The sequence below is a fragment of the Eufriesea mexicana genome, unplaced genomic scaffold (assembly GCF_001483705.2).
Source record: "Eufriesea mexicana isolate 0111107269 unplaced genomic scaffold, ASM148370v2 scaffold630, whole genome shotgun sequence".
Classification (NCBI taxonomy): Eukaryota; Metazoa; Arthropoda; class Insecta; order Hymenoptera; family Apidae; genus Eufriesea; species Eufriesea mexicana.
In genome coordinates, this window is record NW_016908822.1 from 636,342 (window position 1) to 649,762 (window position 13,421).

Consider the following 13,421-nt stretch of genomic DNA (forward strand, 5'->3'; position numbering starts at 1 on the left):
CTTTCCCAGTTTTCTGTCAGAGGGTTAACCCAACGACTACACAGTCGACCTGCAGTTGTGTGCATTTGCTGGGCTACTTCCGAGGCACGAAGCTTAGGATTCACCCAGTCCGCATTTTCCGCTTCAGTTACCACGGACTACGCTTCAAACGCTGTCTTTTAAGGGTGACAATTGTCATGTTTCGTCGCTCGATTCTTAACCCTTTGAATTTTGAATCCGTGGAATTTCGCAGATGACGCACGCTAGCTGTAACTATGCTCGCCAACGTGTTCGAGATTATATCGTACGATTAAACTAAATTAATTTTTATTTAGAATACCTCTTCGTTTGTCAAGGAATTTTTAATTCTTTGGAGGAGAAAGTATTAAACACACCTGTGCATTTCTTCGTAGAGTAGTTTTACTCGGATTCTCATCTTCATTAACGAACACAGAGCCAAATGATAGATTGCGGATTAATGTCACTGTAGTATACTAATGGCCGCCAATGGTGTGCAGGAGATTAATATTTACCGTGGCGTAACGAATTAATTCGCGTTATATTTTTTCCTCGCTCGCAACGCACTTTTAAGAGTTAGGTTAATTAAGAGGTACTTACTGGACTTAGTGGATTTACCGGACTTACTACTTGCTGCCTCGTCCTCTAGCTACCAACGATATTAGTAAATTACCAGAGCGGTGTTTGGCGAACTTTCGCCTAGCGACGTAGCCGGTAACGTGTTCCGGAAATTAAACGGGTCGCGTGGAACGGACGAAAATCGACGGCATTGGTGGGAAAAAAGAGAAGACTAACGAGAGACACGCATGAGCGATACGAGATCGTGCCAGAAGGGGCGCGTAAAATAACGTTTAGCGATACTTTTGAAAAACGAGCCGTATTTTTTCCAACGGACACCCAATACGTTAGAACTAGGTCGGGATCCAATACGTGGGTGCGTAATCTATTACAAAAAGAAATACTGCACAAAAGTCACTCTCATTTTTCTCCTCTTTTTTCCATGTCGATGCAACCTGGCCAATGAATAGCGCCCAACGGAAGCGCGCTAGGTGAAAAACCTACGAAAATATATCTGCACCGCGCCACGAGTGGTGTTCTCGAAGGGAAGAAGCTCGAAGGAGGGGTTAAGGATGTAAATTAGAGAGGACAGGGAGTGAACAAACAGGGACGGTAGAAATAAACGAATCGGGAGTATAAATAAACGAATAAAAATGGCGGAGAAACGTGCGCAGGATTTACACTGATATTTATGCGCGCAAAAAGTGCCCATTTATTTCGGCTCCACGCGAATGCAATCACTGGCAAACGATGAGAAGTAAAATAATCATTCGCGAATTTACGTTGCATGTGTGCGAAATTGAAAATAGAGCGAAGAGATAACCAATTAAACACGGATAAATGATAGACCTTGGTCCACGATTTATTTTTTATTTTTCAAACAAATGGAATGTGAGGGGATTTTGAAAAATTGCTCGTACATAGATACACGATATTAAAAGGGACCCGCCAAGTCCAATAACCAGTGCGACTTTTAATCAAAACTGCGAAAACGATCACTGGGATCGCGGTATTTTCAGCGTTAATCTACGCGTCTGACGAGATGAAGAAAATTCTCAAGGTATTACTTCGTTCCTCTGCATTTGTCAGTAACCGTATATACCCAGCGGTATCGAAAACCATCTTATTTTTCACTCGGATATCGCTCGATACGGCCCTGCCATGGACCTTATGAAACACTTTGCGAATACGTGCCCGTCAGCCCATATACCGAGCTATTTCACTAAACATATTACCCGCGCCACGATGATTCTCTAAATATCGTTCGAAAGGCAGCTTTATGTATATGTACCCTTTTACGATGCAGGAAGCCTTATTCCTTTTATTAAAGCTGCGCAGTTTTATTACATCGGCTAGATCGTCTAGTTTATTTTAACCTGCGACGGTTTGCTGGCTTTGAAACAAGTTTCGAAGCTTCGCGGGTGTCACGGTGTTACAGGCAGATGTAATACCCGTCCCGTTACCTGTAATATATCTCCGAATAGAATGCCCGTTTCCCCTCGCGTTTCGCCCTCCAGCTAACGTCCCGTAATACGAGCCCATCGTAACTTTTCGTATCTCGCGGTAACCGTTGTTTCGTCCGTTACTTTGAAAAATGTCCCCGCCAGAGGCCTTTCATATTAATACCGCCCAAAATGTTCATCTTCTTGTATTCCTCTTTCGCTCCTATCTTTACTCCTCTCCCCTCTTCTTCATCCCCCGCGTCGCAGGGAAAATTCGGAAACTCGCGGGTCGCAATGCTCACATGGAAACGCGGACACATGCATGCGCGCGCACGCGTTCGAGATGCGCTCGGAGTCCTCGAATCATTCAGCGAGCGTTGATTAATGCAATGGCCCAGAATGCCGTGGCTTACGTTAATTTGCATATATGGGACGGGCAAGGAAGGTATCAAGAACATATTCGGAAGCCGAATATTCCGATGCTGATCAAACCGAGGAAAATGTCGAAGGATGTTCCGCGAGAGCCTGATTACTCTATCTTTTGATGCTACTTGACCTACTTCGATATTATTCGCCGACTGCAAGAGTGAGCCTGATTAATTACCCACCTACTCCATGCTCGATAGAAAAGCGGCACGAGGCTGGGCCATGGGAAACTTGTCGTTTCGATATAAAATTGTCATAAACGAAACGTGGCATCCTAGACGTTCGATGGACGGAATATAGAGTCCTCCAGGTGTGCTTTTACTTTTCTATTCCGACATATTCCGCTTCCCGGAATACACTTCGAAACGTACACGTTCGGGATATAGCACGGAACAGGCTGGATGGTAAAATATGAACGCAGCTAGGGGAAAATTTCTCTCCGTGAAAAACGTGCATCGGTTTATCGGCCACTTGATTTATCAGGAACCACGCGACCGTGGACGGTAACTAACACTGCAGCGCCTCCGTGATCTTCGATTAATTTATTGCAAATCCGACGTGCTTCCCGCGATCATTTTTCTCGCTCGTGAGATATCGTTGCAACCCTTAACAACCACGAGCAGGTCTCGCGTGAATACCGCGGGTGAAACCACCATCCACTAGCGGCACCTTTCCTCGGTTTTTAGCACGGAAACCTTTTACTTCTTCCCTATTCTTCGCCTGCTGGTTCCTCCTCCGCAACGCGATACTCGTTTTTCATTTTCCTTTACACCTCCAACATTTTATCGCTCGATACTCCCCTTCCTTGACAGATGGAAATATTTTTTCTCGCCCCGGCCTATTTCTCGCCCCTGGCCGCACCAGTGGCCGAGCTACTCTACTCGCGGTCGCCTGACCGAGTAGTATACCACTGTCATCCGTTCCTAAATCAGGAAGAATTTCGGACATTTCAATTTATTCGATGTTTCCTATCATCACGGTGAAATCTCTATCTAAGCCAACTGTACTTTACCGAAGGCTATCTAGAATCCATTGAAACCCGATTAAGTGACGTTCTTATTGCAAAATACCGCAAATCCGGCAAACTAATCCGGATGGATTTTCAACGAAATGACATGCACCGTGAGGTTACCCGGTTACGCTAGATTTGCCGATATCCGAAACCTTTAAGGGTTCGCGAATATGTCAGGGATGGAAAAAATGGTATCTGTAAAATGGCAGATAAAACGTAGGAATAACGAGAATTTTCTCGCGCGGAGAATAGCACGGTGCTCGATATCGTTTGGAAACGCGATGGCGGGTGTGGATGGTGCTCGAATAACAGAGGCCGCTGGCAACGTTTCAGTGGCCATTTTAAAGTCCGAAACGGCGCTTAGCGCTTGCATTTCGCCGCCGATGAGATCAATAACGGATCGTTATGCCACAAAACCATTAACATCTTCTCCCCCTTCCGATTTGCCCGCGGTACGCCGCGAGAAGTGCCTACGAGTCGGCTCGAGGCCATTTTCCACGGCGCGGAACGAACGGCAATTCCGCGAAACAGGTCGATCGAAAGGAGTCAGCTTCGGGACTGGTCGGACCGGAGTGGATAAACGAACAAAAAGGGTTAGATAAAAGCACGGAAGAATGCTCCGACTAGATCGAGATAACGAAGGCTCTCGAGAGGGATGATCGATACTGGTAAACCGGTCGATCGGCAGTGACCCAGTTAGCCGACACGAAATTTCCCGGCTCCGAATTTATTTTTCGCCACGTCCTGAGCCAGATTGCCGCAGATTTCGCGAACCCTTTAATTACTAAACAATTTGTATGCAATCTCAGCTTGTCCCGGGCCGTCTTGTTAAGATATTTTCGACGACGTCCTGCGACACACGCGACCCAATTTTCATTTCTCGATACAAATATCGCTCCTCCGCTTCCTGTTTGCCTGCCCACATGTCGGACCCATTCTACTTCCACCTCGCCCACGATCGAATACTCGCGTTCTACTTTCGCGATGGCAGCTAAGTCGGCAACCCGTACACCCGTGCGTCTTTCCCACGTTTCACAGGGTCGATCGCGATAAATATTTTGAAACGATAAATGCAATTTCGACGACGATGGAAATGTCTGTGTGGTTGCAGGTGCGTTCGAGGTCGTTGACCCAGCTGGACGCTCTGGGCAGCAGAATGCTGGACACGGGGGAGCACCATCTGGGGGGTGGTCCCTCGCAGCAGCAACCCCATCACCTTCACCACCATTACCAGCTTCAACAGTTGCAGCACCACCCCCAAAATGTCGAAAGTAACCCACGTTTCCTTGCGCCCACCGCGCCTTCCGTCGAGGGAGCCCACCAGAACCGCACCAGGCACAAGCTGTCTCGGTCACAGGTTAGTGCAGACGAGAAATTAATTAACGAAATAACCCAATGTCCTAGTCTTTAAAAAATAATATTTTTAAAAATCCTATCTATGAACGGAGTGCTTTGAAACCACAAACCGTGGACACAAATGTAGAGCTTAATTCGGTATAATTAATTATTTAATATCGACTAATTATTTCTCAAATGTTACAATTTCACTTTTCCTATAGACAAGATAATACGAAATTATCTAAAATTAGTTTAACTTTAAAGTTCTTTAGATTTAAAGTGCTTTAATAAAACGAGGTATAAATCGGTTTGATACGAAGTGAAAACAGAATAATTATCGAAGAGAAAGTAACGAAGAAATAATTATCGAGATTGGCAAAAATCTTTTTCCCAAGGATAATATTCCTATATACGAATAAAAATCTGTCAAGTTATTATCTGACGTTCAACACTAGAACTACCGATCTTTAATGAGTACCTAACTATAACGTGCACAGATTACAGTAATTTCAGCGGTACGATGAATCTGAGTGAATATATTAATTACAATTCTTTCTTAATACGAGTTGATACCAATTTTATTCTCAAAGCAGGTGTATGTGTTCGGTGATTGCGAAAAGAAAAATTCTGGGACCAGTCATTTTGACTGGGTTGGTAGTTCTAGTGTTAAAGCGAGCTTAAAAATGTCACTGCTCCTCGGATTGACTATTCGACGTGTTTACATAGCAAACAAGAAGACTATACCTGAGACGCGGAACGTTATTCCTCGACACTCGAAGAAAGTGGTCAATAGACATAGGAATTAGCGAAAAACAAAAACAGCTATAATTCTAAGCATATATAAACCACCTCCCATTTTACTAAACTGAATTTACCCCCTCGGGATGTTATGTCCACGCGTTTCGGAACGGTCTGTACATACAGGAGATACAATCTAATTTACTTGAAGTCGCGGCGTTCTTGTAAATTAATTTCAGCAGGCAAACTCGTTTGTCAAGATACACGCAGTATGTAGCAGTGGAGCCAGTGCTTTTCGTCATGGAATTATCTGGAGAATTATTTTTCCCGGCACGCCAGACGACGCCAGCCAGCGCGCGAAACGCGAGGCGAGGGCTGTTCTAATTTAGGGAATAACAATTAAAAGCCGTCCTAATTTTAGGGATATCGCGGACTTACGTAACCTTCGCGATCCGTCGGTGTTGTTTCCCAGACCGATCAATAGCGGCAAACAATTCCGTACATGCCAGACAAGGAATTAATCTTCGTGTCTGACTATGAGAACGGCCGCGCTACTTAAAGTAGCTCGGCCTGATAAAACTTCCGACAGAGATCGGACCTCGTTAAAAACTCGCGAACAAATCAACCAGCGTGTGTTCGTAACTTTCCTACCGTGATTAGGGGTGGGAACAGCGTCGTTTCGAATTTGCTTGGGGAAAGTGAGAAGGACGTGGCCGGACGTGAAAGGGAAACCTCGAGCGAAGAATAAATAACAAGTTCGAACGTTTCGAGGATTTATTATGGCAAAGTATCGCGTGAAAGCAGAGTGAAAGACGGGAGAAAGCCGGCGGCCTTGCGAAAAGCCGAAAAGACTTACGATTCGATCCCTTGAAGGTTTTAACCGCGCTCGCCGACATTTCCGCCGGATCTCTGAAATAACGAAAGATTTTGTCACCTAGGTGATGCGTCTCGTGACGATACAGTCGCTGCCAATTCGAGTGACCAGGACCTCTTTGTTTTATTTGAATTGCTATACTTATGAGCGAGAAACTCCGTTGTCACTCGACAACGGAATTGCAATGGAAATATAACACACGAAGAAGGGATGGATCTCGATTATCCTGCTGTCACTGTGAATAAAATGTCTCCATTTGTAAAACGAAGTAATAAGCGAATTGTTCATGGTAACCAGTAGAGAGCAAGAGTATGAATACACGAGCGTAATTGTCTCTCGGCTCGAGCTATAAAGGCTTCGACACTTGGGTTTATGGCTTAGGTTTATGATGGCTACTTAATGGAGAAAGCTTAGGGAAGTCTGGACTATGTCCCGCAGATGTGACCACCGGCCAAAGTTCTGGTAAGGGCAAGGTCACCATCGAGGCAAGTTCGTCTTCTCCATTACTATCTGGCAGATGTAACGGCTGCTGGGGCCTGATCGACGTGGAGTGTGACACAACTATTCTAAGTGGAGAATACTATATCGAGATTATTATTGAAAGCGCTCTCTACTCGCTCTAAAGGTAAAATCGATAATTAGAAATTTTAAGAAAATTTAAGAGGACTTTCCTTTATCGAAATTAAAAATTGGTAAGAGTTCGTCAGACTCTCGCGCGAATGCTCCGCTTTTATTCTCAGGCTAAGATAGAGAATTGGTTGAAAAATTTCCCAATTATTGCCTTACAACTTTCGAGCAGCAAGCGTGTGCTGAAGAACCAACCAAGAACCACCCTGGTTACCCCATTTCCTTTTATTCCTCGCACCTCTATGATCCCACGCGAGTTCTATAATTAACAGGAACAGTTGTTCGTTCCTGTCCGACAGGACTAAAAATAAAGAAGAAAATGGCGAAGACTCGGGGATTAAAGACAAAGGGGTTAAATCGAAACGGAACGCGAGAAGCCTAAGAATCGAAGGAAAGAGAAACTGGACTGACGGAAAGGACGGAGAAGAAAATTGAAAGCAAGGGCGGCAGTTTCCACGGACGGCAAATGAAATTACGCGCTGGCTGCCCTTCGAGTAATGCGAGAGAAAAAAATTAAGGGACCGGCGTGACGCTGGTGGCGGAGGGCGTAGCCGGGCAATTAATTCCAGCCGACCGAAACGAGGCTCGTCGGGAACGTAAATGGCTCGTAATCGTCGGCATTACGCGACGCACGAAACGCCTTGCCAGACATTTTATCGTCTTATTTCCATCGTGGCTAACGAGTGGGACACGGCCGTCTCGCTGCCATTTGAATTGCTAAGCGACCGATCCCCGTCAAACACCTGCCACTTGGTGTGTCTGCGCAGAGGCCGCGCTCCCTGTAATCCCTTCTGGACGGAGTATTTGGTGCAGCCCAAGGTGCAGCCCTCGGCCTAGGCAAATTCAGTTTGTGGCCTCTCGCACGGCTCCGGAGTTGAACGAATCCGTAAAGACGCGACGCGTTTCGAGTCCGGAGGAAAATATTGAAATGCAAATTCTATCTTTGGAACGAGATCCTCGAATAAATTAATGTTTATAGAACGGAAGAGTCTCGCGATGCTTTCAGACTCTTGCTGGTTCCATAGATTTATTTGCACCGCGCTTCCAACTTTCGTTTTAGGTCTAATGCAGATTATGCACGGGTAATTCGGATTTAGTTGATCGGCTTTGATGCGGGTATCTGTGATAGACCAGCGGTTAGATCCTGGCGGGCAGGATTTGAAGTGCGTGATGTTCATTCAACTCATTATGGAAGAATTTTCCCTATTGAGACTCCCGAAGGGCAAAATATAGGGTTAATCGACAGTTTAGCTATATACACGCGCGTATTAAACCTTTACACTCGACAATTTTTTGGCTAGAGAAGAGTAGAAAATCAAAGATTCTCTATTAAAAACCTGACGATAATTTTTTGAGCAGGAAATAAAGAATTTTATAATAATAGAATTGTAGAATTATTTGATTTCGATACCTTGCACACTGTTACATTACATTAAATTTGATGTATTCATTAATATCGATCTTCCAAATTTTATGAAATGGTGACTAAGGATCGTTTCTCGAGTGCAAAGGGTTAATAAAAATGGTTTCATTGACAGTGCTTATAGAAAAATAGTTAATAGGGTTGTTGCTGATCAAATTCTCGATCTGCGGTTGAACTCTCGGGTAATATTCGTATCGAACCGAATTGTACAAAACTCTGAAATTATACTGAGGTGTATTATGATAAATGGGTACTATTTAGAGCATGGGTGGCGAATCTGTGACCTAAGAAGCGAGCGTTAGATATATTTGACGTGGTCCAAAACAACTCGTCACCCTCCAATGTAACCCAGAGAAGCTAGGAGATTGGACACCCCTAATTTAGATTCTGGTGCGTGATTTGATCACATATTGCACGATGATACTTGAGAAAAATAGGATTAAGGACCACTATGACGATGATTTAAAGAACTGTGATTTCTAACTTTTTGGGGACTATCAAATATCCAAGTGGCTGTCAAGAGACTTTCTACCATTGGGGTATTTAGACCAAGAAAATGAGGATAAGTGGTTGTGGCTATCAAGAGGTATTCTCCTCGACGATGCTTTAATGAACTGTGATTTCAAACTTTTTGGGGACTATCAAATATCCAAGTGACTGTCAAGACTTTTTAACATTGGGGTATTTAGACCAAGAAAATGAGGATAAGTGGTTGTGGCTATCGAGAGGTATTCTCCTCGACGATGCTTTAAAGAACTGCGATTTCTAATTTTTTGGGAACTATCAAATGTCTAATGACTGTCAAGAGACTTTTTACCATTAAGGTATTTAGACCAAGAAAATGAGGACAAATCGTTGTGACTATCGATAGGTATTTCATCGACGATGATTTAAATCAAATATCCAAGTGGCTGTCAATAGGCTTTTTACCATTGGTGTATTTAGACCAAGAAAATGAGGATAAATGGTTGTGGCTATCGATAGGTATTTTCCTCGATCATCCGAAGAAAGAAAAATCCGGGTGAGAAGAGTTAGATGTTTATCGCGATCCGACGTCTCACTTTCTGCGAAGAAAATTGAAAACAGGATTACACAGCGAGATCGTTCAACGGAGATTCCGTTCTTCTAGGGCGCAGATGGTCTTTCCGTCGCTTTATTATTAAGTATCGCGAAATCTCATCAAAGAAAGTGGCCGGAGTCGTCAGTAGGGCGAACAAAGGATCCCGAGATATTATGCAAACGCGTAGCGCCGCTGCTGTCCGTTTATGATAACCCAGGTCTAGGAAAAATATCGGGAAACTCAGTTAGAAGCTGGAAGGGAACTGGAACGCTCGAGTCCGACGGCTCGGCGTCGTTTCCGCGTTTTCGCGATGGAAAAAGAATCGATATTACAGACGTTGCATGCTCAACAACTCCATTCTTGTTTCCAATTATGTAAAACAGCGCTGAATAATCGTGCGGAGGGGAAATTGCGTTTTAACGTATAGAGTGTACGTTGCTCGTTTAACTATTGCAAATTAGGGGAAAATATTTCTTCGACCACCGTTTCGTTGACGCCGTAACCACCGACTATTAACTTACATTCGTTCCCGCAAGGTCCTCGAAGGGTAATGCGTAGGGGCAGAAAAAGTACCGATATATATACAGGGTGGACCAACTGACATGTCCTCTTGGACTATTCTCGTTATTGGTAAATTCGTGCTTTCTCTAAATAAAATAATAAAATAATAAAATAAATAGAAATTTATTTTATTATTAAACAAAAATGGTTGAACATCCCTCAAATACTTCGATATTACATATTACCAATAGTAATCATTTTAACCTGCGAATGGCTCGTTAAATATTAATTTGACAAAAATCAGCTGTTATTATTTTAAAAGTTTCTTAATCCTTTGCACTCTCTATAAAGATATAGCAATTCGAAGCTTTCCTTAAATTACTTTCCAAGTTCCTTGATACCCTTCGTTCTAAATTAAAAAAAGAAAATCACGCGGATTTCATTTCAATATTCCCCGTGTAGTTACTTCCAATCTAGTTGTTGCCTCGTATTCGTTGCTCAAGCTTCAACGGTATTAACTCTTTGCACTCGACGATCTTTTCGTTACAGAAACATAGTAATTCGAAGACTTTCTGCCATAAAATCGACGATATTTTCAAAACGGTAAATAAGAAGTGCAAATTAATTGTAGAATTATTTCACCTCGATATTCAACGCGTCGTTGGGTAATTTTAAATTCGAGATATTAATTAACAACGATCTTTAGAATCTGATTAAATGGTGACTGAGAGTCGCCTCTCGAGTGCAAAGGGTTAAACCAACTGGGACCAAAGGGCAAGGGGGTTAACATCCTAATATTCGTTAAAAAAGAAAGATTTAGTTGGTTCTGCAATAACTAAATAATCGGTGAAATAATCGAAGTGATCAGATTGGATGGGCCACCCTATGCAGCAGAAGGCAGTCCAATTGACCGTAGCCTCGGTAGTTTTCCCCGTTAAATGGTAAATAATGGTAAGCCAATACGTTGGATGGGAAAAAAGCTATCGGAGCAAAAGGAAGATGCCGGCTGGAAGTGGAACAAGAAGGGAGTGGCAAAAAAGGATGATCGATTTGAGGCAATGAAACAGCCAGTTGGACTCCATCGATGGACTATTTCCTACGATTAGCCCCATTATCGTTCCACGGATACGTGTCGATCACCGCCCTGACCGCGGAATTTTTTTCAAACAAACTTTGATTGGACGTAACGAGCCCGTTTGTAGCTTTATCACGGACGCGTATTTACTTTTATGGCGGAAGATGGAATTACAGGACATCTGCTCCCGTGGGATCGGCGAAACGTTTCTTGGCCCGGCACGAATCGATAGCATGCAAACGGACCGAGGGTCTGTCGCTATCGATTCGTCTGATGTAAGTTTCAGACGTGTCCAAGGACTAGCTCCTGTGGTCAAATTCGTGGACTATCCGAGTGATTCGACAAACTTTTCCGGAAAATGTGTCGGAGAATTTATGTCCAATGTAAACACGTGCACACGAAAACCGTTGTCCTGTTATATAAAGTGTAATAAGAATATAAAATATACTTATATTACAAGAACCACGTTCTGCTCCCATATAAGTTTGACTCTGCAACCACCAACAAAATGTTTGATGGATCATGATCAATATACTTGGGAATATAGTTGTCCATAAATCGGACGAAATGGACGCCTAACCCTTCCTTGTAATTATAACTATGGAAATGTACAATACATGACAAAATAATAGCATACTCAATGATTTTATAAATACCTAGTAATATTTTCATAATCACATGCGATTTTTCTTAATTTAAATTATTTTTCTGGTAACTATATGTATATTAGTTGACTCCTTACCTTACGATTTGGGTTCCTGTAGCACGTGCCATTATAAACAACAGAGTCGGTCACACGTCGAGGCTCTCTTCGTCTGAACGCGACGAAGTATGACACACAACTTTCAAGGTGAGACTCGTGAAACAGGAAAACATCGACGAAAATTATCCACGAGCCTCTCCGAACTCGACGATGTTTACATTGGATCCTAGCTACGAACCATATCTCTCGTGTTTGGACCGATTTCCTGCCTACGAGTCTCACATGATATTATAGACGAAGAGGTTAAGTAAGATTATACGAAGAAAGCGGTTAGTCGAACAGTGACGTATATAAATGGAAAAGACAACTCAAAACAGCTCTAGACTTCTTTGGGTCTCTTGCTACCAAGCTTCATGCAACACTCCTTCCTGGAGAGGGTCGTTCCTTTCTTTCTCTAATTTTTCTTAAAACTAACCTTACCTCTTCGGTCGTGAAAAATATTGCAGACCAATCAGTGGATCGTTTTCTCAATGGGTCTGATTTTCCACCAATTTTATCCACTCACTTTCCCTTTCACGGTCCTTTTCCGTGTAGGCTCCTTAAACCTACGATACTACGCTATAATCTTGTATCTCAGAAACTCTGAAATATTGAAAAATACAGTTTTATATTTGAAATTGTTGCCTCTATCGTCCGCTTTAAAAGACTCTTACAGCTTTGCACTCCGTTAAATATCGATTGTGCACGGTTTCGGTTGAGCTTCGTTACGCACTGGACGCTCAAAGAGAGCCGAAAACGTAGATTGTACTAATTTCAGAAACCACTGAAAATTTGTTCTCGACTGTGTACACTCGCGTGGCTACCACTCGATAGAAGAATCCTCTTTGAAAAATGCTGGCGGTATTGAGCGGAACTCGCGTAATTAGAGATCCGGTTAAAAGCGAAGAAGCTTCCAATCGACGAATTCAAAACGGGGTGGTTGTCGAGCATTTTTTGCCCTGTCCTTTGTTAACGCGTTTTCGAAATGTTTCGCATGGTTGCCGGGTCGAGACACGCCTGTAAAAGTAGCTGGATGCATCGTTTACAAATTGACTTTGTGCGGGCTCGTTCTACTTGCCCGACCACACGCGCGCTACTCTACTTGTCCGGCCGCTCGCGGCCCTATTCTACTTGTCGGCTAATATATATTACGTTGCACCGGAAAATGGGGATATTTCCGTGCCACTGTTCCCATCGGTGCATTAATTAAACAGCGAGGAACATCAAGATCGTTTTATGCAATTCGGACGCGGAACGTTAACCGAAATGCAACGACGTCTGCTGCTATTGTGGTGGCCAACATATCCCCGTGTAAACCGCCCCCGACTCTTCGAAAATGATGGAATTTACTTGGGGTGGGTAAACAATGTTCGGTGTAGACCGTTAAATGTGTAAATAAAGCACGCCTAGTTCAGACCCATTACAAACAATGACAGACCTAAAGCGGCTGGTTGGAAGACCCCGAATGGATGTACATACTGTACGGAGCTCGCAAGAAGTCAGTCGACCGTGATTGGTAATCGATCACTATGCAGACCTAATCGCATGCAAATTAAACACTAGAAGGTATACATTGTTTTAAGGAACGTCGCGTATATTGGAGAATTC

At 43.4% G+C, this 13,421-nt stretch overlaps 1 protein-coding gene across 7 annotated transcripts in view; it reads left to right on the forward strand.

The window, feature by feature from the left end:
• Positions 1-13,421, forward strand: part of LOC108546397 (pleckstrin homology domain-containing family G member 5) — an 84,399-nt gene that overhangs the window by 58,642 nt on the left and 12,336 nt on the right. For all 7 annotated transcript variants that reach the window (XM_017898456.1, XM_017898454.1, XM_017898458.1 and 4 more), the window contains one exon: positions 4,547-4,792. In XM_017898456.1, coding sequence (XP_017753945.1) covers positions 4,547-4,792 — 246 coding nt within the window. The remainder of the gene's footprint in view (positions 1-4,546; positions 4,793-13,421) is intronic.